A 25,885-nucleotide genomic window follows, 5' to 3' on the forward strand; every position below is an offset into this window, starting at 1 on the left:
CACACTTGGGTTGCCCAGGTAACAAGACCACATGCATGAGGACTGCTTTATTTACAAGAAGAAGGTACTATTCACAGACATCTCACACACACACACTCACTCTATTACACACACTCCAGCACAATAGGGTCAAAGGGGCAGGAGGTTCTGTCATCTTCAATTAGGTCCAGAGGGAAAGTTCTGGAAGAATGGAACCCTAAAGGGGGACTGAGGAACAAGTGTGTGTGTGTAGGGGGAGTGTGTGTGTATATATATATATATATAGCATGAGGTATACCCACTCATCTTCCAGCCCCCCCCCCTCCTCAGGGCAGTACCGGCTGTCCAGCAGGGGGCAGGACAGCCCCAGCAGCTAACACACAGCTGCTCCAACATCCAGGCTGAGGGGTGTGTGTGTGTGTGTGTGTTTCTGGGTCTTGAATGATGTAGTTTCACCCACAGGCTGCCTGTTCAATATGTACCATGTCCTGCTGTGACCATGCCAGAAGGTAGGAGTGTGTGTGTGTGGGGGGGGGGGGGGTGAGTGATCTCAGCCCCGATATTAAAATTCCTGTTGAATAACTGGCAAGATGAAATATACTAATAATAAACTGTATTTAGGAGTGATTAGAAACATCCATTTGCATATTTTAAAGATAATTCTTGGCAACAAATTTGTCAAAAACTGATTTAAAAACATTTTAGTTTGACAACGGACAACAGAAAAGAAGCAGCATTTCACATTCTGATTCTTCCGTCAGAACCGTCTGTAATAATAATGTACCATCTGCAATAATGTACTACTGAACTACAGCTGTTATTGTAAGAGGACAGATCATCTGCTCTGCTCTATCCGTCTGTCCACACACACAGTGTCTCCACCCAGTTCTTTAACAGAACATATACACACACACACACACAGTGTCTCCACCCAGTTCTTTAACCTCAGAGCAGTTCTTGTTTTCTGTGAGCAGACAGGTTCTACGTTCCCTGCAGGGTGCAGAGTGCTGGAGAACATTCTAGAACAGGAGGAGGGGTACCATGGCGAGGAAACTCTTGACAGCGGAACAGAAAAGGTGAATAAACATCTGAACAAAAAGCAACTAAAACAGAGTTATGCTTCTCTTATCTGGGATTAAGCACAAACTGGTCTCCTTGGAAACATTACAAATGGCAGCCAGCCAGTAGCGACGGAAGGCGATTATACACAGGAAGCAACCAATTATTAACAGGAAATGAGTCATCAGAACACCCTGCTTCACCAACTCTCTTCAAGACAAGCTGAAGATCCAGTTCATACATCATTCATCCAGTCAAAAATAATTTCATTTTATCGTGTAAAGCCTGCACCATAAAAATATTATATACAAACCAAAGCTAGTCAGTGTACAGAGAGGATTAGACATCTGATTATCAGTCAGTACATATTGACCCTGGGGTGCAGTCCTGTCCGGATAAAGCCAAGCAACAGAAGGAAGAATCAATCAAGGTTCTTTGTTATCAGTCAGTTCATAGTTGTCTCTTCCTACTGAGCATGTCCATGACTGGTCAGTGGTGTACCGTGGTGGCTGTTGATTGGTTTACAGCCTGTTAGCTTCCGCTCTGCTCGGTGAGTCTGCCCTCTGGTGGTCCAATCAGAGAGAAGAGAGGGAGAGGAGGGGCTAGGGAGGAAGACGGACAGTCAGAGAGAGAGGCTGGACTAGCTTCTTAGAGCTGACCGTATAAAACCATGATTCAGTCCAGGCTCCTCCCCCTCACGTCCAGAGGTGGAGATATGTCAACTTCCTGCAGGGCCATGAGTCCACAACCAATCAGAAGTCTTACACCAGTCCCAAATCTGCATATCCCATCTTTAGTCCTCCTTATATGGTCGCAGGCCCCTCCCACTCCTGTCCACGGCCCTGCACTAGCCGGCGATCAAAGGTTAAAGGTCGGTGACCTTGTTCTCGAGGGCGGCGGCGATCTGCTGCAGACGCACAGTCAGCTGTTTGCTCTGGGCCGTCGGGTCCTCCTCCAGGGATTGGATGATCTGGGAGGAAGAGGCGGAGTTACACGGTGTACCATAGTACTGTGTAGTACACCTCAGTACAGGGTAGGAACACGGTAGTCCTGTAGGGAACCTACCCCATCGTAGTACTTGCTGGCGTACTGGTAGAGCTGGTGCAATGCCACCTGGGTGTTCAGTTCATCTGTGTGTTGCTGAAGAGGAAGGAGAGGGTTAGGGAGAGGATTAGGGAGAGGGTTAGGGAATCACTCTGATTAACAGCCACAGGCCTTTCTTTCCTCTGTGACACACACACACACACACACACTGTACACACACACTGTACACACACTGTACACACACACTGTACACACACACTGTACACACACTGTACACACAGTACTCACCCTGGAGACTTCTGCCAGGTGTGTGTTCATGTCCTGGTCGCTCACAGGCACCATCTGTCTGATGCCCCTGTAGTAACTGAGGAGAGACAGGGTCAGGGCTCAGCAGGGTCAGGCCTACCTTCTAACTGCAAGTCAACCAAACTACCACGTTCTACAGTGACAGACAGTTATACAATGTACTGCATCTATGTATCTAGAATGTGCTTTGTTTCTGCATCTGGAGTGGTCAGTCCTAGAGTAGAGAAGGTCGTGATAACCGTGGAAACCAACTCCAGACCCTCAGAGGACAACTTACTCATCCACCATCTTCTTATAAGTGGAGATCTCCTTGGCATAGAGCAGCTTATTACTGGGAGACTCCTGGAGGGAGGGAAGAGATGGTCGAGAGTCAGACAGTACATCAGTGTGCCCCGTCACCCCCCTCACCCCGCTCACCCCGCTGACCCCTCACCCTGCTCAGCTTGTGTTCTGTCTTGGTGCAGGCGTCCATGAAGGTCTGAGCGATGACGTGCAGCGACGCGTCCACCACCTCGCCCACCTGCACGTCCAGGATGAAGTGAGGACTCTTCAGGATGTTCACCCAGAACCTCAGGGGCAGGCTGGAGGGAGAAACGCGAAGCTGAGCCTCTGCTGTGGGCAGGTGTGTGTGTCTGCAGGTGTGTGTGTCTGCAGGTGTGTGTGTCTGCAGGTGTGTGTGTCTGCAGTCGTGTGTGTCTGCAGTCGTGTGTGTGCAGGTGTGTGTGTACCTGTTGGTCTTCCAGATGTGTGTACTCAGGTGTGTGTGTACCTGTTGGTCTTCCAGGTATGTGTGTGCTCAGGTGTGTGTGTACCTGTTGGTCTTCCAGGTGTGTGTGTGCTCAGGTGTGTGTGTACCTGTTGGTCTTCCAGGTGTGTGTGTGCTCAGGTGTGTGTGTACCTGTTGGTCTTCCAGGTGTGTGTGTGCTCAGGTGTGTGTGTACCTGTTGGTCTTCCAGATGTGTGTGCTCAGGTGTGTGTGTACCTATTGGTCTTCCAGGTGTGTGTGTGCTCAGGTGTGTACCTGTTGGTCTTCCAGATGTGTGTGTGCTCAGGTGTGTACCTGTTGGTCTTCCAGATGTGTGTGTGCTCAGGTGTGTACCTGTTGGTCTTCCAGGTGTGTGTGTGCTCAGGTGTGTACCTGTTGGTCTTCCAGGTGTGTGTGTGCTCAGGTGTGTACCTGTTGGTCTTCCAGATGTGTACGGTGTCTTCCTCCACGTCATGTTTCAGTGCCTGCTCGTCCAGGAAGTCGAAGAAGTACTTAACAGCAGGAGGCACCACCGAGCCAGAACATAACACGCTCCTGAAGAAGTCATCCACAAACTGCTGCAGTGTTCCCTGCAAGACACACACACACACACACACACCCTCAGTATCAGAAGTGTGCCTACACCCGCACTAACCCCCCCAGGGTACCTTGACCCCCCCCCCCCCCCCAGGGTACCTTGACCCCCCCCCCCCCCCAGGGTACCTTGACCCCCCCCCCCCCCCCCCAGGGTACCTTGCCCCACCCCCAGGGTACCTTGCCCCACCCCCAGGGTACCTTGCCCCCCCCCCCCCCCCCCCCCCCCCCCCCCCCCCCCCCCCCCCCCCAGGGTACCTTGACCCCCCCCCCCCCCCCCCCCCCAGGGTACCTTGACAGACAGCAGTCTGGTCAGGTAGATCTCGGTGATGGCCTTGGTCAGGGCCTTGTCCTTCAGACTGCCTCTCTTGGACTTCCCCTCATCCAGCTCATCTGCTGGTCGCACCAGGTGGAACACCTTCTCATCCTCCAGGAGGGCGTTCCCTGGACACACACACACAGTTCAACCAAGCTGGTTAATAATTAAACAAACCCATCTCATTCAAGGTTAGACAGCTAGTTTGTTTGTTTGTAGTGTGCTAGCTCTGTGTGTGTGTGTGTGTGTGTGTGTGTAGTGTGCTAGCTCTGTGTGTGTGTGTGTGTGTGTGTGTGTGTAGTGTGCTAGCTCTGTGTGTGTGTGTGTGTGTGTGTGTAGTGTGCTAGCTCTGTGTGTGTGTGTGGTGACACAGACTTACTCTCTTCAGGGCTGTCCTGGTGCTGGGTGAAGGGGAGCGTGTGCAGCACTGTGGACAGAACCAAGGTAGCGTTGTCTCTCACCTAGACACACACACACACGAAGACACACACACATGCACATTAGCTACCGACCCCATCTTCAGCCCACCAGTGTGCTCACAGACGATAGGTTCGGGCTGTGATTGACAGGTGAGGCAGCCACTCACGTTGTAGTGTGCCAGCGTGTTGACCCTCTTCCAGCGCCCCTCCTTCTGGGAGGTCAGGTCCAGGTCAGACAGGATCTGCCCTGTGGAGCCAGGGCGCCACTCTGGGGACAGGAGGGGCATTACATCTGTTACACTCTACACTGTGTGTGTGCACGTGTAGGCATGCCTGTGTGTCAGAGTGTGTGTGTGTGTGTGTGTCCGGCCTTACCCAGAGCCACTGTCTCCACCCTGGGTCTCTGGGAGTAGGGCATGTTCCTGTACACCTGCTCGATCACCTTCTCCTTCACTTGGGTGATGGAGTCACAGCTCAGCACCTTGACCGGGGTCACGTCCGGACCCTCCCCGTGCACCAGCACCTGCAGCGTCTGAGAGGACACACAGCAGGCCATCATCATAGAGTCCTAGTGTGTGTAGCGTGCTAGCTGTGCGTAGCGTGCTAGCTGCGCGTAGCGTGCTAGCTGTGCGTAGCGTGCTAGCCCACCAGGGTGCTGTACTCCACGTCGTCCCCCAGCAGGCCTGTGTCGTTCAGGGTGTACTTGGCCTTCTTCAGCCGGGCATCCACAGGGCCCTTCTCCACCTGGTGCTTTATAGCCTTGAACAGCTTGTACAGAGGCTCTCCAGCAGTGTCCTACACACACACACACACACACTTTATTAACAGGTGTCCAATCTGATGAGTAATTTCAGGAGATACAGCTGGGTTCTTCTGGGAAGACTGAAGATGAGGAGGGGAGAGAGGGGGAGGAGAGAGAGGGGGGAGAGAGAGGGAGGGGAGAGGGAGAGAGGGGGAGGAGAGGGAGAGAGAGGGAGGGGAGAGGGAGAGAGAGGGGGGAGAGAGAGGGGGAGGGGAGAGAGGGAGGGGAGAGAGAGAGGGGGAGGGGAGAGAGGGGAGAGGAGAGAGGGGGAGGGGAGAGAGGGGGAGGGGAGAGAGGGAGGGGAGAGAGAGAGGGGGAGGAGAGAGAGAGAGAGAGAGGGGGGAGAGAGAGGGAAGCGAGAGAGAGGGAGAGAGAGAAGGGAGAGCGTGGAGGGGAGAGAGAGAGAGAGGGGGGGGGGAGGTGGAGGATAGATTGTTACCCTGAGGAACTGGTAGAGGCAGATGGCCATCCAGTTAGACAGCATCCTCTCCACCACCGTCTCAGACCTAAACACACATGGTTGTAGTATAACCAGCGATGGGAAGTAACAAAATACAAATACTTTGTTACTGTACTAAAGTAGATTTATACCTTTTTTTATACAGTATATATCCCTGTGTGTGTGTATGTATACCCGAGTATGCATACAGTATATATCCCTGTGTGTGTGTGTGTGTGTGTGTGTGTGTGTATACCTGGGTATGCATACAGTATATATCCCTGTGTGTGTGTGTGTGTGTGTGTATACCTGGGTATGCATACAGTATATATCCCTGTGTGTGTGTGTGTATACCTGGGTATGCATACAGTATATATCCCTGTGTGTGTGTGCTCACCTGCGCAGCATCAGTTTGGGGTTCCTGCTGGTGACGTGCTGGTCCATCAGCTCCAGCAGCAGGGTTCTCATGATGTCAGTGTAGTACTCCAGCTTCCCATGCAGCGCCACCGTGAGGAGGGAGGCCAGGTACACACGCGCCCGCGGCCCAAAGTCAGGACGCCCCTCCAGGGTTCGAATGAACTGAGGGGACAGAAACACCACAACCAGGTCAGTCAGAAACACCACAACCAGGTCAGAAACACCACAAGCAGGTCAGACAGACACACCACAACCAGCGTCAGAAACACCACAAGCAGGTCAGACAGACACACCACAACCAGAGTCAGAAACACCACAACCAGAGTCAGAAACACCACAACCAGAGTCAGAAACATCACAACCAGGTCCGGTCAGACAGGCAGACAGACAGGCAGACAGGCAGACAGGCAGTGACAGACAGACAGACAGACAGGCAGGCAGTGACAGGCAGACAGACAGACAGTGACAGACAGACAGGCAGGCAGGCAGTGACAGGCAGACAGTGACAGACAGACAGTGACAGACAGGCAGGCAGGCAGGCAGTGACAGACAGACAGGCAGGCAGGCAGTGACAGGCAGACAGTGACAGACAGACAGGCAGGCAGGCAGTGACAGGCAGACAGTGACAGACAGACAGACAGTGACAGACAGACAGGCAGGCAGGCAGTGACAGACAGACAGTGACAGACAGACAGACAGACAGACAGACAGACAGACAGACAGAGACAGGCAGGCAGGCAGGCTTTACATTGATGAGGAAGGTCTTGCTGTTCAGCAGGTTGGAGAACTGGTTGAGGGCCTGGGACACAATGGCCCTGCGGGATTCTGGGATATCGAGTTTCCCTGTGATCATGACGTCGTTGGTGCCGTCCTCAGACGGCAGGAAGAAGTTGCGGTCGGTGTAGTTCTTGTAGTCCAGGAAGGGGATCCGTGCCTCGCTGAGGTCACTAGTGTGGTCCTCCATCTCTATCATCAGGTCTGGGGAGGGGGGGGGGGGCAGAGAGAGTCAGACATTTTGACAGAGAGAGAGAGAGAGAGATAGAGGAGAAGAGCGAGCTCTCACCAGTGAACTCCTTCTTGCAGCGATCTCTCACACTCTCCTCCAGGTTCTCCAGCTGGTGCCTCACCTTCTCATACTCTCTCTCTGCCTGCTGGCTCTTCCTCCTACACACACACACACACACACACATCAGTACAAGCTTAAGGCAGAGGTGCATGCTGGGAGCAGTAGTGTGTACCTGTAGCAGTAGACAGACACAGCGATGAAGAGCAGCATTGGCAGGATGACTCCAGGGATGATGACAGCCAGAGGAACCTCGTACTTCCTCTCATACTGGACAAGCCCCACCACCCACACACCCTGACCAAACTGGATCTGGAGGGGAGGAAGAGCAGCAGGCACTTAAAGAATGATGTCCCCCCCCCCCCTCCCTTCTCTCCTCTCCTCCCCACCCCCTTCCCGCCCCTCCCTTCCCCCCTCCCCCCCTCTCACCCTCAGCTCCAGTGGTCCCCTCCCTTCTCACCCTCAGCTCCAGGGGTCCCCTCCCCTCCCTTCTCACCCTCAGCTCCAGGGGGTCAGTAGAGGAGGTGTCTCTGCGTTGCAGCCTGGAGCTGTTCCTGGGTTGGGAGGACGGAGCCTCCAGGAAGATCTTATCGTCCTGAAGGATGGTCACATGACACGAGATGTTCCCTACAAACGCCTGGGCCTCCTTCACTGTCATGGCCCTGCTGAAGCCTCGCCCCTGGGGGGAGGAAGAGAGGGAGGTCAGGAGGGGGACCAGAGGAGCAAGCACGAAACAAGTGAATAAAGAATCACTCCCCTCCCCTCCTCTCTCCCCCCTGGTTACCGTGACGTTGATGATGCTGGCCTCTGTGATGATGTTCTTGTCCAGCTTGTTGAAGGTGGGGTCTGGGTGGTACTCGAAGCTCTTTAGCTCCAGTGCCTCTCTGTCCAGCTGCAGGAAGGTGACAAAGCCCTGCTCAGCGGGGCCCCTCACAGGTGGGGAGAGGAACTGCAGGACCGTGTCGTTTTTACTGAGGAAGTCCAGGGAAAACTGGGGGAGGAGGGAGTGGTAGAGGAGGAGAGGGAGAAAGACATGGACCAGAGAGAGAGAGAGATTCAAACACACGACTGAATTGTAAACTCAAATTGCCCCATAATCTTTACAAAACGTTTTCCCCACACACACAGTTTTTTAGTAATGTATTTTTCAACCTTTAAATTTTTTTTAACATTGTATCAAATATTTATTCAACCTTTCGAAACGGAAAGTATTTTTTAAACTTTTTGTCAAAAGAAAATTCTGAACTTTTTGAACTTTTTCTTTTTTTCCTACCCACACGAACCTTAAGTTTTAAATAAAAAATATCACATATAATAAAACTAAATATATTAAATAATGTTTCTACATTTCAAAAGTATTTTTCAAAACTTCTTTTATTGTTGCCTTCTGCTTTGTCAATGGTAGTTTTGTAGACACACACACACACAGCACTCCCCCACCCACCCAGCACACACACACACACACACACAGCACTCCCCCACCCAGCACACACATACTCCCCCAGCAGAGGACCCACCTCTGCAGTAGTGGTGTTGTACACTTCCTCGTCAGTAGAGGGCAGCACTGTCATGGAGGCTCTCTGGATCAGGTCAAATCCTGACCCCTGAACCACAACCCTCCTGCCCCCACTGGAACACACACGCAGTATAATTAAATCAATGAATCAATCAACCAGTCTAGCATTAGATCAATCAGTAGGTGGAGTGGCCAGTCCAGACTCAGCTGCCTCACCAGTGGAAGCTGGTTTTGGGGTTGTAGTCTGTGACCTTGGGGTTGTCCCAGTACTGGAAGTGATGACCTCGGACCTCCCTGGAGGTGTTCCGGCCGTAGCTCACGATGACGGGTAAGGGAGGGGATGGCAGCTTCTGGCCCGCGTACCCCCCTGTCCGACAGGTGAGGTGACTCCCAAACGACAAGCTGGGGGAGGGGGGGGGATGCAGGTGAGTTGGACAGTCCAATCAGCGAGACGTACTTTAAAGATATTACCCATCATGCCCTTACACTTGGCAGGGCACGCCCCCCACGGTGATGGTGACATCATCTCTAGTGGCCGTGTCCAGGCTGGTGCCTGTGATGGTGATCACCGTGCCTCCTGCCGCTGGTCCTCGCTCAGGGTGCACCGAGGAGGGGGCGGGGTCCTGCACACACACACACACACACACGTTGATGGGCATGGCAAATTTAAGAAGCTTTTTAAGAATGATCAACTTAATGCAACAAATTAACCTCTGTCTCTCTCTCTCCCTTCATTCCTTGGGGAGAGCCAGGATTGAGAGCACTTAGACAGCTCAACCCAATGATCACACGACAGAGAGAGAGAGAGAGAGAGAGAGAGAGAGAGAGAGGTATGTGAGAGCAGCTCTTACCCTGTAAGTGAAGACGACCTGTGACCTGCCCCAGCGCCCCCCCTCCACTTCCACCTTCACCTCCCCCGCCCTGCCTTGAGAGGGGTCTGCTGGGGGGGGCAGGTCTGCTGGGGGGGGCAGGGCGGGGGCGGGGGGCCATGCTGGACCCACCTCACACACCACACTGAGGGGGAAAGGGGGATTAGACAGGAGCAGGGACACACAACCATGTCACACACACACACAGTCCCCACACACACACTCCCCTCCAGCTGACCTGGTGGAGACGGAGTATCTGTCCTCCAGGTGAACACACTCCACCCCGGCCACAGTGATCCTCCTCACGTCCCCCGCCCTCACCCCCAGGTTGCTCCCCCGCAGGGTGAGGGCGATCCCACCAGCCAGCGGGCCGAACAGGGGGGAGATCTGGAGGGGGAGGGAGAGGGAGAGGATCATACAGATAGATTTGATTAGATTGATGGTTAATCAGAGCACCTTGAGGTGTGTGTCTTTTTATTTATCAATATGTGTGTGTGTGTCTTACTCCAGTGATGGTGGGGCTGGGGCAGGTGGGGGGCTCCGGGGAGGAGGGGCAGAGCAGAGTGTGTGTGCAGGTCCTGGAGGAGGGGCACCACACACACTGGAACCTGGACTCAGCGCTCCTGCACAGGCTGCAGTCCTCACGGCCCACAGAGCAGTTATACACAACCACTACACAGAGAGAGAGAGAGAGAGAGAGAGAGAGAGAGAGAGAGAGAGAGAGAGAGAGAGAGAAGTGTGTGGGGGGGGGGGGGAGGCTCGTGTTGTGTGTGTGTATAGTATACATGCGTGTGTATGCCTGTGTGTGTGTGTAGATTCCTACCCGTCAGTGTGCTGTCCACTCTCCTCTCTGTGGAGCTGTCTTTGATGTGGAACGACACGTTTACCTCCTGCTGTTTGTCATAGGTAAACTGAACACACACACACATTAGAAAGAGAAGGATAATCAGGAACAATTTCAGAGTGATATGGACTCTATTTAGAAAAGAGAAAAAGACAGAAGAGAGAGGTGTTGAAAGGAGAGAGGGATGGAGGGGTTGAGAGAGAGATAGAGGGAGAGAGAGCGAAAGAGGGAGAAAGAGCGAGAGGGAGTGGTTAAGTGTGTACCTCGTAGCCACTGAAGGATCCCTGGTTCGAGTCCTCATCAAACACCACATCCTCCTCCACCTGCTGCATCAGCTCAGTCCCAATCCTGAACCGTCGACCCTGGGGGGGGAGAAGGAGGAGTCAGATAGTCTACCCAGAGGGGGAGGAGTCTACCCAGAGGGGGAGGAGTCAACAATCTACTCAGAGTAGATATGAAACATGTTGACAAGGTGGTTGCCTAAACACCTCTGGTTGATCAGAGAATGCCTTGCACAGCTCTCCTAGTGAAGAACCAGAGAGAGGCTAAACACCACACCACAGAAGAAGACAACCCAGGAAGTAACCACAGGAAGTGAAGGCAGAAATCCAGGAAGTGAGTGGTGTCTGACCGTGTAGCTGTCCAGGTTCCTGCCCTGGAAGCGGAGGGGAACACGAAGACCCACCGGGAGCAGTTGAGGGTCTGGGCTCTCAAACTGGGGACAGCTGTCCTTCTGGAGAGAGAACACACTTCAGCACCAGGTCACTCATGGGTTTGGCTTATTTCCAATTAAAACCAGGTTTGTACAAGATTTGAACCAAGTTAACACCAGTGTTACCAGTTCAGTGATGGGTAGAGATCAGCCTTTGACTACAGATCATGAAGTCACAGGTTCAGTAGCTTTGGATAGAATAATCTGCTAAAGGAATACTGCATGATGACAACATGATGAGGTTGTTTAGGGCAGGTTGCCTGTGGCCCCTCCTCACCTGCAGAGGTTTGATGACGTGAGCGCCCCCTTCTGCCTCGGTGCTGTCACTGCACACGTGATCACGGCTGTTCCACTGGCAGCCCCACTCACTGGTCACGCACGAAATACACCTGCACGGCCAATCACAAAGCAGGGGCAGGGCATCACGGGGAGGACTAGCCAATGAGAGTGGAGAGCTGACAGGGAACTGATCCAGCTAACAGCGCTAACCCGACGCTAACCTGGCGCTAACCCGGCGCTAACCCGGCGCTAACCCGGCACTAACCAGGCGCTAACCCGGCGCTAGCTTTTGTAGCGGCGTCGGACAGGAAGTGGTACTCACGGAGTGTTCTGGGACTTCCTGGTGGTGGCGGCGCAGCTGTAGAAGAGGTACTCTCCAGACGTCACCGTGATGCTGCCGTTAACCAGCACCGTGACCGGCACCGCCACAAAGTCTGCACGCAGCACAGGGATTGGTTGATTGATTTGTTAATTGCTTGTCAGGTTTTCAACCTTTACAACCAGAGGAGCAGCGTGAGGACCATCTACCTTGACTGTCAGGAGTGGGCGGGATGTCCTCAGGATCAGGCAGGCTACAGGTCACCCTGCTGTCAAACATCACCGCCTGGCTTTGGAAGGAGCCAAACACACACTTCAGCCTATCAGAGGGCCCCAACCTGGGGAGGGCGGGAACTGTGATCTCCACCTGGGAAGAGAAGAAAGAGAGGGTTGAGAGAAAGACTAAATTGGAAAAGTGAGAGTGAGTGAGAGTGAGAAAGAGAGTATGTGAGAGAGAAAGAGAAAGAGAGAGAATGTATGTGAGTGAGTGAGTGAGAAAGAGACCTGCTGGGTCTTCTTGTTGCTGAGGTTGGGAGGGTTGAAGGTCTGGATCTGGACACACTGCTGATTGGGGCTCCACAGCCAAGTGTTGTCCTCCGCCGACCTATCACACTCCCCCTTTCTGGTACACCTGAAGGACGACAGCCAATCACACACTGGCTTGAACTCCGGGTTAACCATACATGGGCGTTGACAGGAGGAAACTACATTTCCCATGAGCACTCACCTGCTCTCCAGGACACACCAGCCACAGTAGGGGTCCTTGAGGGCCATGCAGGACTGGCAGTCTGGCCTGTTACACGCCTGCACCGGTACCTTGGAGATCTGAACACACACACACACACACACACACACACACACACACACACACATTAACAACCCTGACATACAGGACTCTGATGATACAGGTGACATATCTCAGGTGACATATCCAGCCAAACTCCCATGTGATCAACCACCCCATGACCTCACGGTCACTGGGATCGATCGTCACGGAGAGGTTCGACCGCATCCGCGGCAACTGACCTTCGTCTCCGTGGCGACGTACAGGTGCGTGAGGTGTGAGCTGAGCAGCAGGTTCTTGTTGACTCTGCCCCCCGACCCGTCAGAGGGGGTGCGGCCGTACACCTCCGGCCGGGACGACAGGTGCAGCTTCAGCACCTCCCCCTCGCCCGTCCCCAGGAACGCCACAGCATGCTCCGTCTCCACGGCAACCGCCACGGCCGTCAGGTGACCCTTCCTTGAGTAGGCGGGGTCGGAGGTCAGGGCGAATTCGGACTTGCTGGCCAGTGGGGAGGGCAGGAACTCTGCCCCACAGCGGTACTTGGAGACCATGTCCTGGAAGGGGACACCACAATCATGCCTGTCATACACCTCAGGGTGGGTGTCCTCTGTGTGTGTTCCTGTGTGTGTGTTCCTGTGTGTGTGTGTTCCTGTGTGTGTGTTCCTCTGTGTGTGTTCCTCTGTGTGTGTGTTCCTGTGTGTGTGTTCCTGTGTGTGTGTTCCTGTGTGTGTGTTCCTCTGTGTGTGTTCCTCTGTGTGTGTTCCTCTGTGTGTGTTCCTGTGTGTGTGTGTTCCTGTGTGTGTGTGTGTGTTCCTGTGTGTGTGTGTTCCTGTGTGTGTCTCACTTCGCTCTTGGTGATGCACAGCTCCTCTGGTTTGGAGGAGTAGGGGGTGTATACAGCAGGACGGTCGTTGATCTTGCCAGCGTGGTTGTAGCAGGCTGAGATGATCTCCACCAGCCGCTGGTTCACTGCCTCCAGGGGGTACAGACACAGCCCTGAGCTGGAGCCCCCCTCCTCCTCTGCACTCAGCACCACAAACAGGACGGGGTCCCCAGGCTTCACCACGCCCCAGCGACCCGACAGGGTCAGGTTACTGGCCAAGGCCGAGCCAGGCTCAGACACATAGGCAGCCTGGGGGGGGGGAGGAGGGAGAGGAAGGAGATTTAGAAATATTCTGGTGTGGTTGTAGTTCCCTCTAGTTGTGGTCCTAGTCCTGGTGTAGGTCTGGTCTTAGTCCTGGTGTAGGTCTGGTCTTAGTCCCAGGTCCAGTCCTGCCCTCTCACCTGAACCTTGTTGAACCTGTTGGTGGCGCTGCAGTTGAGCTGCAGCTCAGTGTAGGAGAAGTAGTTGTGGTCGTTCTCACACATGCGGGACAGGAAGGTGTATGTGCGGCTCTCCTGGGCGCTGAGCGTGCGCGAGTACAGGAAGTACACAAAGCCGTCGTGCTTGAAGACGAAGCGGAAGTCGTGCAGGTAGCTGGGCACAAAGGGGCTGGCCTGAACCCCCGACGCCTCGATGATGCTGTCAAACACTACCCAGTCAGAGTAGTCCTGCAGGACCCGCGTGCTGATGAGCTTAGTGCTGTCCTGACTGCCGTAGCCCTTCCCCACCTGGGCGAGGGAGGGAGGAGAGAGAGGGAAGGAAGGATGAGGTATTAAATGATACTAATATTTCAATCATTCAAATGGATGCACCAATACAGATACCAGAAAAGAAATGTGTACTCGTACTCGGTCCATCCCTAAAATTAATTGCACTTTCATGGAGACCAAATCTAAGAAGTATCGGTTCTCGGTATCGGCAAGTACACAAATAGAAATACTTATACTGGTTTGTAATCGGTGCATCCCTAATTCAAATACAATTTTTGATATGTCCACATCCTATTAACTGCATATCACGGGCCCTGCCTTATCCTGACCACAACCCCTAGCCCCAGCCTCTAACCCAAGCCTCTAGCCCCAGCCTCTAACCCCAGCCTCTAACCCAGCCTCTAGCCCCAGCCTCTAACCCCAGCCTCTAACCCCAGCCTCGCCCCTCACCACAAACACCGTCAGGTTCTCGCTGTTCTTGGTGATGAAGTATGACATCACCCCGACCACGGACACGGCCTCCTCGGCACTGGCCACATAGGTCTTCTCCCCCTTGGTGTCGCTGAAGTAGATGAGCTGCTCCACGTCCGACAGGTTCCTCAGGGAACACAGCCCCCTGAAGACGCTCCCGCACAGCACCAGCTGCCCCCCCGGCCCCACCAGCAGCAGCTTGTTGTGGTTGTCTGTCTCCTGCCTCTCCGTGCAGGCTGCGGTGACGGGGGGCGTGCAGGAGCGGCTGTCCTCCACAGGGCCGGTGCGGGAGCGGGACTGGAGCACCAGCTCAGAGGAGAGCTGCAGCACAGCGTTGACGGCACCCACGTACACGCGCCCCGTGGCGGGGTCACGCACCACGTTGTTGATGAGGGTGTCGGACGAGAAGACGGGGTCGCCCGCCTGGGTGGAGCTAGGGTAGAGAGACGCCAGGAGGCACAGGGCCGCCCGCCACCACCCCTCCATGTCTGGGAAGCAGAGGGGGGAGGGGGGGGAGAAGAGAGGGGAGGGGGTGAAAGGGGGCGAGGGATGGAGAAAGGAGGAGAGAAAGTGGTTTAATTAGTTCTAACATGCACAGTGGTTCCATTAGTCAGTCTGTGTACCTGTGGTGTGTGTGTGTACCTGTGTACCTGTGGTGTGTGTGTGTGTGTGTGCAGCCTGAGCCCGCAGCAGTTGAAGCAGGAGGTTGTAAACATGACGTTATCCAGAAGTTAGGAGACATCAGCTCTCAAAATCCTTCTCACAGCTGTCAGCTAAGAAACCCTCCTCCTCTCTCCAGTAAGGTGGTCAGAAGAACAGTTTGACCACAGCCCATCTGACCCTACTGTATAGCTGTCCACACACACACACACACACACACGTCTAGCTGGCTTCAGAGGCACTCACACACAGGCAGCATTGTACCACTGAGGGACATGGTTCCATACAAAAGCTGACACTGGAGAAGACTAGACAGAGGGCGTGTGTGTGGTGATTGTGTCCGTCTGACAGTGTGTGTGTGTGTGCATGCGTGCGCACCTGCGAGAGAGAGATATATATCATTTATACTCTATTTTTTCAACCTTTCAAAACCTGTTTTTTGAAACTTTAAAAAAATTATTTTTTTGTTGTTGTAAAGTCTTAAAGTTCACTTGCACGTTCAAGTGTAAGTGAAGTACTAGAAACATCTATTTCAGTACAGTAACAAAGTATTTGTTTTATGTATATTTGTACTTTGTTACTTCCGAGGAGGGACTCTAGTTTGTGGACCTTGGACCCACATACAGTATGGGCACACACACACACACACACACACACACACACCACCCACACATACACTCCAAGGCTGGCGTCCTTATTGTCAGTGGAGGAAACAAAGGATTATGGGGGATTACAGGTTCACACACACACACACACACTGTCAGACGGACACAATCACCACACACACACACAATGACCTGGCAAACCTGTAGGACTGGATCATGTTTTAGTCTGTTCATACTGATATGAAACAACACATTGTTAGTGTCTCTCTCCTTTCATCTCTCACTCTCCTATATACAGGAGCACATTTAATTTAGACTTCAGTTTAAGTGCTGGTTAGTACCCCCCCCCCCCCCACACACACACACACACACACACACACACACAGCAGGGATAATCTAGGCTATGCTAGCGCACATGATAATGAGTTTGGTGAGAGGATCATCTTAATCATCATCAAACTGCTGACAACACCATTATGGAGAAACTGTGTAAGTGTGTGTGTCAAAAGGAACACAGTCTAGTGAGAGGAGAGGAGAGGACAGGAGGGGAGGAGAGGTAAACAGTCTAGTGAGAGGAGAGGAGAGGAGGGGAGAGGGGAGGAGAGGAGTGGAGAGGGGAGAGGTAAACACAGTCTAGTAAGAGGAGAGGAGGAGAGGAGTGGAGTGGTAAAGTGTTTTTTCCTGGAGACCATTCTCCTCAACCAGGAAACAAGGACTGAGAAAAACGTTTCCTCTGTAAGGAAAGTTAGCTGATTTATATTACACTAACCCTACAGGAGGAATGACATCACTGTGCCAACTGCTTCCTGGCTCCTCTCTTGTCTCTCTCTCTCTCACTCACACACACACACACACACACACACACACACTCACACACACACACGTTAAGCCATCATCAGTATTTAAAACGCTGATCCCAGTAAGCAGTGGGATGTTCTTCTGGTATGATGAGGGAGGGATTGGATCCGCACGGCTGATTCTCTGAACTTCTTATTCTCACGTTCCAGTGAGTGACATGATCTAACACATAGTTCTATAGACACATCTAAGACTGTGTGTGTGTGTGTGTGTGTGTGTGTGTGTGTGTGTGTGTGGGAGGGAGGGAGTGTGCCACACATCTAAGACTGAGCTGGACTGAACTCAGATAGCAGTACTATCCAAACTCTCTCCATCCACCACATCTCTCCATCTCTGACTGTCACAGTCTTTCAGCCTGAGGTTTAAGCAAGATAGTGACACACACACATCACTGTCAGAAGGATGATCAGCCTTCTCACTGATAGAACTGCTCTCTTGTATCTGATAGTATCTATAGGAATCTGAACACAGGAATATTCTCCATGTTAGCCCTAAGGACTGAGAGAGAGACAGAAACCCTAACCCTTCTGAAAGTTAGTTAACTCTGTAATTGAATTCAGACCACTTGTCCCCTCGTAAACTACAACTGCTGTGAAGAGTCAGTGTGTGTGTGGTGTGTGTGTGGCGTGTGTGTGGTGTGGGTGTGTATCCCTGTAGATCAGGGTGAGGTGGTAAGATGACTCATTGATCTGTCCATGGGGGTCAATAAGGAGGGGGGGGGGGGGGCAGTATTTATGACCACATCTACAGCTGTGTGTGTGTGTGTGTCTTTATGCCGAAAGCCACAGAGAACTGGCAGCAACATTACACACACACAGCCAGAGAGAGAGAAACAACTGAGACAGAAGAATCCCCTCTGCCTCTCCCCCCCTGTCCCCCCCCTCTGCCCCCCCTCTGCCCCCCTCTCCCCCCCTCTCCCCCTCTGCACCATCAGGAAAAATGCAGGGAAAGAGAGAAAGAGGTACATAAAAATCCCTGAGGGCTCAACTCAGTACAGCACACACACACACACACACACACACACTCAGCGGTAGACTGGGGCTGAACGAGGCATTGGCAAACACAGCACCCAATGCTACCCTGGACCCTGCTCCCATGGCAACGTCATCAACCATGAACCCTGCTCCCATGGCAACGTCATCAACTCTGTCCCTCCTGACTACGACATGAGAGAGAGAGTGATGGAGTCAGGAAGGTGTGTGTGTGAGTGTGTGTGGTTTAGACAGACAGTCTGGGAGGAAAACAAGCCCTTCAAAGGCCTGGGGTCTCCAATTAACCCCTGAACTCTGTATCTGACCCCTGAACTCTGTATCTGACCCCTGAACTCTGTATCTGACCCCTGAACTCTGTATCTGACCCCTGAACTCTGTATCTGACCCCTGAACTCTGTATCGGACCCCTGGACACACACACACACACACACAGCCTCTCTGTTCTGGCTGATTATCAAGAAGAGTTCTGCACATCTCTAGAGAATAGCACATGTTACCAGCAGAGAGAACACTGCTTCACTGCCCCATCATTCTGTCAGACACAGAGAGACAGAGTTAGAGGGTGATTTCAGAGATTAATGGAAGAATTGAGAGAGCGAGAGAGAGCGAGCGAGCGAGAGCGAGATAAATAGTTGGGGAGAAGCAGTGTGGTGGTCCTGGCATTGGCGCTCTGAGCTCATCTACTCTGGTCTGGCAGGATGAAGGGGATCGTTTGGGCAAGTCTGAAGATGGATGTGTGGGAGGCAAACCCAACAAACAGATGCATGCCTGCAGATACACACTCTTTACTCATGAACACACACATCTTTTTTTTGTATCTCTTCCTCCACCGTCACTATAAATCAGACCCATTGCTCTCTCCTCCTCACACACACACACACCCTCTCAGAGCCAGAATGCAGTTCAAGGACAGAACACTGTGTTTCTGGGGCTCAGCGTACAAACTATTTCTCTCCTCCTGACAGAGTAGACATGGTTCTGGTGTCCTCTTTAGAGGTGTGTGAGTCTGTGTGTGAGTCTGTGTGTGTGAGTCTGTGTGTGTGAGTCTGTGTGTGTGAGTCTGTGTGTGTGAGTCTGTGTGTGTGAGTCTGTGTGTGAGTCTGTGTGTGAGTCTGTGTGTGAGTCTGTGTGTGAGTGTAGTGTGTGTGAGTAGTGTGTGTGAGTAGTGTGTGTGAGTCTGTGTGTGAGTCTGTGTGTGTGAGTCTGTGTGTGAGTGTAGTGTGTGAGTCTGTGTGTGAGTAGTGTGTAGTGTGTGTGAGTGTAGTGTGTGAGTCTGTGTGTGAGTAGTGAGTAGTGTGTGGTGTGTAGTGTGTGGTGAGTTCTGCAGAGTTGCTGACAGTGAACAGTACAACTCTAGGGGGACGTCATATCAACAGCTCTTACATCCTGCTGCCCCAAACACACAGTCCTACACTGTCCAGCTTGAGGCCGCCACACACACACACACACATGCCCCACATGACCTAAAGCAAACATCCCTTCCTCTCGCTCCCTTTCAACTCCCCCTCTAATTGTGTTCTCTCCATCTCTCTTTCTGACATTCTCTCCCTCCCCCCTCCCTCCCTCCCTCCATTTCTTATCGTTTCTCTCTCTCCGTGTATCCCCCCCTCCATGTCTCTGCCCCCTCCCCTCCAGCAGCTCCAGTCCAGTGATGGGAATCAGGACCAGCACCAGGACGCCTCCCAGTGATCTCTGCCCAGGGAGGGTGAGGGTTCCTGGGGTGAGAGGCCACGGGGAGAGGGGTCAGGGGGAGTATCCACATCTGGCTCTGCTCAGAATGTTTCACATTCCTCTTGGGGGGGGGCGGGGCCTGCCTGTCTGCCTGTGTCACCAGGTCTGCCTGTCTGTCACCAGGTCTGTCTGCCTGCCTGTCTCTCTGTCACCAGGTCTGTCTGCCTGCCTGTCTCTCTGTCAACAGGTCTGTCTGCCTGTCTGTCTGTCTGTCACCAGGTCTGTCTGCCTGCCTGTCTGTCACCAGGTCTGTCTGCCTGTCTGCCTGCCTGTCTGTGTCACCGGGTCTGCCTGTCACCTGTATACACAAACACACTTACTCACACTCGCATGCACGCTGTCACACACACACACACACACACGACATGAAGCAGCAGTGAAGCTGTCTGACCAGCTCAACACAGACCCCTGAAAACCCAGGCAGGCAGACCCGGTGACAAATATATATATATATCTATCATGCTTCAGCCTTCACAGCTGCACCCACCCTCATATATATATGACAGTGGGTGCAGCTGTGAAGGCTGAAGCATGAACTCACACAGAGAGACAGAGAGAGACAGAATCAGTGCGAGTGAGTGAATCAGTGAGTGCGAGACAGAAGGCCCTAAACAAAGATTGAATTGGCTAAATATCGTTATACTGTCAAAGACACAAAACAGAGACAGATCCTGACCAGTACATGATCAGTGACTACAGTCTAGCCACTGAAAAAGGCAGACACATTTACATTACATTTTATGCATTTAGCAGACGCTTTTATCCAAAGCGACTTCCAAGAGAGAGCACACATAAAAACCTAGTTACCAAAAGAATCCAGAGTAGTCACTGCATGACAGGTGAGGTAGAGACAGAGATGCACTTCTACTACACTGCCAACAATACAGACATACCAGACTGCATTTCTTTAATACATTTGAAACCCTCATACCATCGTTCACCACACTGTCTGATGAAGATGAAAGTACTCTTAGGAGAGGGACACACAGCCCCCCTATCAGGACGATTTCTTAAAGAGTGCAATGAGATGAGGGAAACCCTGAGTGTAGTGTGACCAGCCTTGAAGTGTTGCCTTCTATTTGTAATATGTGTTGTCCATTTCACTGCAGCTATTCACTTTGGTTGTTTTTGTTTCATTTTTCACTGTCTTGCAAATGGTAGTTTGAGCGAAGCGAGAGAGCGAGAGTGTGATTCTGTATGTGACCCTGTGTGAGGATCAGTGACTTCCTGTGACATCATCAGCAGCTGTGAGGAGGAGATCCTCTCCTGGAGGAACACACTTCCTGGAGCAGGGCGGCGGCCACATCCCCCCCCCCCCCCTCTCATGGAGCTGATGAAGATGTGAGTCATTCTAGGGCTGGGCGATAATTGTTTTAGCGATTTATCGAAGTAATGACTTCCCTCAATAACGATATAGTAACATTAATTCATTTTCAATAATATCGATGATGTAAATGGAGAATAATTAGGAACAGCAGTCCATTTAATTTCTGTGATGCAGCTGACTTGAGGAAGAGACTTATTTTGCTACTACTATGGATCTGTGGTCTATCGTCTTAATTATCGTTATCAAATGGAAATATAAATGTCTATATCAATAATGTTTTACCCATATGGCCCAGCCCTAACTCATTCTAACACAGCCAGGAGCGGGTAGAGAGACATCGAGAAGAGAGAGAGAGAGGCTGGGAGAGTGTTTCTCTAATAAACAGTGATCAGCTGGTCTGGCTCAATCAGCCAGAAGAGCTCTCTGGGCCCAGACCACACTAATCAAGCACCCACACCACCAATCACAGCCCCTTGTCAGACCTTCCACCCCAGGCAGTATTCATCTATTCCAGATTAATGGAGTATCAAGTCAAGAGACTTCTCAAGGTCAGGCTGACACAGGCAGTAACCTTGCATGGTGTGTGTGGTGCTTGTGTACATTTGGCATGGTGTGTGTGTGTGTGTACACCTTGCAGTCATCAAGGATAGATGGATTTATAGAGGATGTTTGCATTGAGAGAAAGAAAGAGATAAAGGGAGAGATTGCAGTACGGTATAGCATAGTATAGGACAGTGTTTACTTGTGTGGTTAATATGGTGTTGCAGGGAAGGTGCTCTACATACACAGCAGAGAGAAAGCAACAGGATATAGCTGAGGGTGTACGTACCAACAGGATATAGCTGAGGGTGTACGTACCAACAGGATATAGCTGAGGGTGTACGTACCAACAGGATATAGCTGAGGGTGTACGTACCAACAGGATATAGCTAGGTCCTGAGGGTGTACGTACACACGCGTGCACACACACACACGAAAAGGCCAGAGGAGCATGAATTAAAATCTTGAAATCACTTTCTCATGCCCCCTCAGGTCTCTCCCTCTGCCCCGCCCCCCCCCAACCACACTTTCCTCAGGAGCACACACATCTCTTCCTCAGGAGCAAACACACACACCTCTTCCTCGGAAGAAAACACCCACCCACACACAAGTAGGAGCTTGTGGAAGCCTCCTAGACAAGGGATGTCCTTTCATATCTAACCCTAACCCAAAGCGTTGAGGTGAGGAGTGTGTGGGGAGATCAAAACCCACTAGACGCGCACACACACACACACACACACACACACACACACACACACACACACACACACTCACATCCCTTTTCTCCCGCGGAAGTTTTGGAGACTTAATTACAGTGCAACTACAAATGGCCTCATGCATTAACCAGAGAACAAACATCTGATTAAACCACTGCAGCTCTTTGAAGATTTCTGGAGCAGGAGCTCCCCAGCTGGGCCCAGACCTGTGTGTGTGTGTGTGTGTGTGTGTGTGTGGGCCCAGCACTGCAGACGTGTGTGTGTGTGTGTGTGTGTGGGCCCAGCACTGCAGACGTGTGTGTGTGTGTGTGGGCCCAGCACTGCAGACGTGTGTGTGTGTGTGTGTGTGTGTGTGTGTGGGCCCAGCACTGCAGACGTGTGTGTGTGTGTGTGGGCCCAGCACTGCAGACGTGTGTGTGTGTGTGTGTGTGTGGGCCCAGCACTGCAGACGTGTGTGTGTGTTTTAATGCTTGTTTATGCGTGCATACCTGCGTGTGTGTCCATCTCCGAGCTGTGACCATGTGATTGTGGGTAATGTAGTGGAGGAAGAGGACAGACCATGTGATTGTGGGTAATGTAGTGGAGGAAGAGGACAGACCATGTGATTGTGGGTAATGTAGTGGAGGAAGAGGACAGACCATGTGATTGTGGGTAATGTAGTGGAGGAAGAGGACAGACCATGTGATTGTGGGTAATGTAGTGGAGGAAGAGGACAGACCATGTGATTGTGGGTAATGTAGTGGAGGAAAACAGACCATGTGATTGTGGGTAATGTAGTGGAGGAAGACAGACCATGTGATTGTGGGTAATGTAGTGGAGGAAGAGGACAGACCATGCGATTGTGGGTAATGTAGTGGAGGAAGACAGACCATGTGATTGTGGGTAATGTAGTGGAGGAAGACAGACCATGTGATTGTGGGTAATGTAGTGGAGGAAGAGGGCAGACCAGCCAGACACTTGCATGAACACACACTCTGCCCACTCCTTAATATCTTCCACTCATCTCAAACCCTCTCTATCGCTCTCCCTCCCTCTTTCCCATTTCTTCTCAGCTCAAAGACGCCATAGAGACAAACAGAGACAGAGCGACAGACAGACAGAGAGACAGACAGAGACAGAGCGAGCGACAAAGCCAGAGAGGATTTTCCAGAGAGAGTCTCTAGGCTGCAAGTGAAACAAGATCAAATCAGACCACCAGAGCAGGTTCCAGAACATCTGGAAGGAGCCACACTTCCAATGCTGTTGGTTTAAACAGGCTCATTGAGGAGAGAAAGAAGCTAGGCCAAGCTACACTGGAACCAACTAGTGCCACAGGAAGAGTTAGCCAAGCCTAGCCTAGACAAACTGGCTAGCTCGTATTGGACAATTTGGGACACACACACACAGTATTGACAGTAGACACACAGTATCCAGGGAAGAGATAAGGTTAAACCAGGAGGCCATGAGGTGGAACTTGCCTATTGGCTGATCTGGTCAGAGAATGAGATGCTAGGTCAGACTGGTGAGTTTGTTGTAACCTTGACAACAGAGACAGGTTGATCTACTAACCAGAAGCCACACCCCTTTTCTCCTATCACTTCTCTCCTCCTATCACTTCTCTCCTCCTATCACTTCTCTCCTCCTATCACTTCTCTCGTGACAGCCTCCTCCTCTTCGGCCGTTAAGTGGCTCCACCTGGGCCGGTGGTCTCTTCTCCTTCAAAAGGACGTTGGAAGCAGAGGATCCTTCCTTTTGTTCGCAGCACGTTTTGTTTTGCGTTGTGGCAACCTTTTTGACTTTTGTTAATACACCCTTCAACACTGTTCACTATCATGAGACGTACACACACACACACACCACTGACTTACTGACCTCCATACCTCACCTTACCTTTTTGTTGTGTTAAATTAGTATGACCACAGGTGGCGCCACTTACTGCCCGAGGAGGACGGGCCCTCTCCTCCCCTCCACAGCCCCTCCACCAGACATACAGAGAGGATTCAGATAGTGAGCATGACCTCCAAACACCGTGTGTGTCATATTTAAAATGTTACACACCTTGGTGGACACACACACCACTGAGCATTACTAGAGAGAGAGAGAGAGAGAGAGAGAGAGAGACACACACACACACACCCTCAGAAGTGGCGTCTGGCACCGGGCTGGCATGAGCTGCATAAATGCTGCTGGCAGCCTGCCATGTGTGTGTGTGTCTGTGTGTTCCTACACACACGCATAAGGACTGTGTGTGTGACTGTGTGTTCCTACACGCACGCATAAAGGACTGTTTAGAGCAGACCCCGTTTGTGGACACGCAGTGATTCAGAGACAGAAAGACAAAGAGCTCTGAAGCGACAGAACTTCAAGCCTACTGCAGGTGACTGGACGTCAGGAGAGCAGGCATGTGCAGCAGAGATGGAGAGATGAAGGGATGGATGAGGGAGAGGGGAGGAGTACAGAGAGGTGTGGGGGAAGCGAGCAGGGGATGGAAGGAGTTGGAGGAGTAGGTGTATGGAAGAAACGAGACAGAGAGAGATGCCCATCTGTGACCCCCCTGTAAGAGGGGACACAGTCACACACACACCAAGGACAGAGGGTCCATCAGTCATCTGACTGGCATGGCTGTCATCCTAGAGACACCCAGGTTCATTACACCAACTCCTCATCAGCTGTGTGTTTCCTGGTAACAACAAGCCATCACACCATCTGGGTCATCAGAGGGCCTACTGCGTGATGGTCTGCTGGCTCTGTTCTTCAACATGCTTCATGACAAACAGACTCCAGTACAGCCCAGAGTCTTATCTACTCAGACCACATGGCCGAGAGAGACAGAGAGAGAGAGAGAGAGAGAGAGAGAGAGAGAACAGAGAGAGGGGAGAGAGAGACAGAGGGAGGAGAGGAAGGACAATGTGTTTAATGGATGTTAGACAGAGCTGCTGCGCAGCAAATCATAACATGTATGGCTGCCTCACACACCACATTCTCCCCCTCCCTGTGCGTGAGAGAGAGAGAGAGAGAGAGAGAAGAGAAAAAGAGACAAAGTTCAATTGAAGCCAAACACTAATAATACTTTTTTTTTCCTCTCATTTACTCGCACCTTGTACCCTGTTGCCATTGGAAACCAGACCTCCTAATCTCCAGGACATCCCATAATAGGCCAGCTCGTCGCAGGCTGTTGTCAGGTGAACGATAAGGGGCTATTTATAATCTATCACTGTTTATGGAGTGGTTATCACACACACACGGACCAGGAAACAGAGGACAGAGGGAGGGGAGAGAGAGATCTGAGAGAGAGGGTGTAGAGAGAGAGGGAGAGAGAGGGTGTAGAGAGAGAGGGAGAGAGAGGGTGTAGAGAGAGAGGGTGTAGAGAGAGAGAGAGAGAGAGAGAGGGTGTAGAGAGAGAGAGAGAGAGAGAGAGAGGGTGTAGAGAGAGAGGGAGAGAGAGGGTGTAGAGAGAGAGGGTGTAGAGAGAGAGAGAGAGAGAGAGAGAGAGAGAGAGAGAGGGTGTGTAGAGAGAGAGAGAGAGAGAGAGAGAGGGTGTAGAGAGAGGGAGAGAGAGAGGAGTGTAGAGAGAAAGAGAGAGATCAGGGAGAGAGAGGGATGTTTAAAGTCGCCATCGGAGGAATGTGCTCCCTGTTGAGCTGAACCACAGGTCACTTATCTGTCACACTGATGGGAGACACCGTGTGTGTGTGTGTGTGTTGTGGTTATACAATCCCTGGGGATGTACATTCCTTGGATAAACAACAGAGGCAGGATATTACTGAGACCAAAATTAATGACACAAAAACAACCACAAGCACACACACACACACATATGTAGTCATGCCAGAGGGCAAGTTGAGCTTCTGTTCAAATTTGAGAGCTAGAGAGAAATAAATGGAGATATCATTAGATATGCATTTAGG

The 25,885-nt window shown here is 51.9% G+C and overlaps 1 protein-coding gene across 1 annotated transcript in view; it reads right to left on the reverse strand.

The window, feature by feature from the left end:
• Positions 1 to 575: 575 nt before the first annotated feature.
• Positions 576 to 25,885, reverse strand: part of LOC124469343 (plexin-B2-like) — a 31,063-nt gene continuing 5,753 nt past the window's right edge. The window contains exons 2-37 of the mRNA XM_047022570.1: positions 14,549 to 15,057; positions 13,790 to 14,116; positions 13,350 to 13,637; positions 12,748 to 13,059; positions 12,449 to 12,546; positions 12,226 to 12,352; positions 11,932 to 12,088; positions 11,726 to 11,837; positions 11,402 to 11,513; positions 11,044 to 11,145; positions 10,676 to 10,774; positions 10,392 to 10,479; positions 10,074 to 10,240; positions 9,807 to 9,955; positions 9,551 to 9,713; positions 9,186 to 9,322; positions 8,916 to 9,101; positions 8,701 to 8,812; positions 7,968 to 8,174; positions 7,680 to 7,862; positions 7,359 to 7,495; positions 7,184 to 7,284; positions 6,869 to 7,098; positions 6,101 to 6,282; positions 5,704 to 5,770; positions 5,111 to 5,257; positions 4,838 to 4,994; positions 4,630 to 4,730; positions 4,423 to 4,504; positions 4,020 to 4,171; positions 3,566 to 3,723; positions 2,822 to 2,969; positions 2,666 to 2,730; positions 2,371 to 2,446; positions 2,104 to 2,178; positions 576 to 2,008 (exon numbers count right to left, since the gene is read on the reverse strand). Coding sequence (XP_046878526.1) covers positions 1,904 to 2,008; positions 2,104 to 2,178; positions 2,371 to 2,446; positions 2,666 to 2,730; positions 2,822 to 2,969; positions 3,566 to 3,723; positions 4,020 to 4,171; positions 4,423 to 4,504; positions 4,630 to 4,730; positions 4,838 to 4,994; positions 5,111 to 5,257; positions 5,704 to 5,770; positions 6,101 to 6,282; positions 6,869 to 7,098; positions 7,184 to 7,284; positions 7,359 to 7,495; positions 7,680 to 7,862; positions 7,968 to 8,174; positions 8,701 to 8,812; positions 8,916 to 9,101; positions 9,186 to 9,322; positions 9,551 to 9,713; positions 9,807 to 9,955; positions 10,074 to 10,240; positions 10,392 to 10,479; positions 10,676 to 10,774; positions 11,044 to 11,145; positions 11,402 to 11,513; positions 11,726 to 11,837; positions 11,932 to 12,088; positions 12,226 to 12,352; positions 12,449 to 12,546; positions 12,748 to 13,059; positions 13,350 to 13,637; positions 13,790 to 14,116; positions 14,549 to 15,055 — 5,616 coding nt within the window. The 5' untranslated portion in view covers positions 15,056 to 15,057 and the 3' untranslated portion in view covers positions 576 to 1,903. The remainder of the gene's footprint in view (positions 2,009 to 2,103; positions 2,179 to 2,370; positions 2,447 to 2,665; positions 2,731 to 2,821; positions 2,970 to 3,565; positions 3,724 to 4,019; positions 4,172 to 4,422; positions 4,505 to 4,629; positions 4,731 to 4,837; positions 4,995 to 5,110; positions 5,258 to 5,703; positions 5,771 to 6,100; positions 6,283 to 6,868; positions 7,099 to 7,183; positions 7,285 to 7,358; positions 7,496 to 7,679; positions 7,863 to 7,967; positions 8,175 to 8,700; positions 8,813 to 8,915; positions 9,102 to 9,185; positions 9,323 to 9,550; positions 9,714 to 9,806; positions 9,956 to 10,073; positions 10,241 to 10,391; positions 10,480 to 10,675; positions 10,775 to 11,043; positions 11,146 to 11,401; positions 11,514 to 11,725; positions 11,838 to 11,931; positions 12,089 to 12,225; positions 12,353 to 12,448; positions 12,547 to 12,747; positions 13,060 to 13,349; positions 13,638 to 13,789; positions 14,117 to 14,548; positions 15,058 to 25,885) is intronic.

This window comes from Hypomesus transpacificus, chromosome 7 (genome assembly GCF_021917145.1).
Source record: "Hypomesus transpacificus isolate Combined female chromosome 7, fHypTra1, whole genome shotgun sequence".
Classification (NCBI taxonomy): Eukaryota; Metazoa; Chordata; class Actinopteri; order Osmeriformes; family Osmeridae; genus Hypomesus; species Hypomesus transpacificus.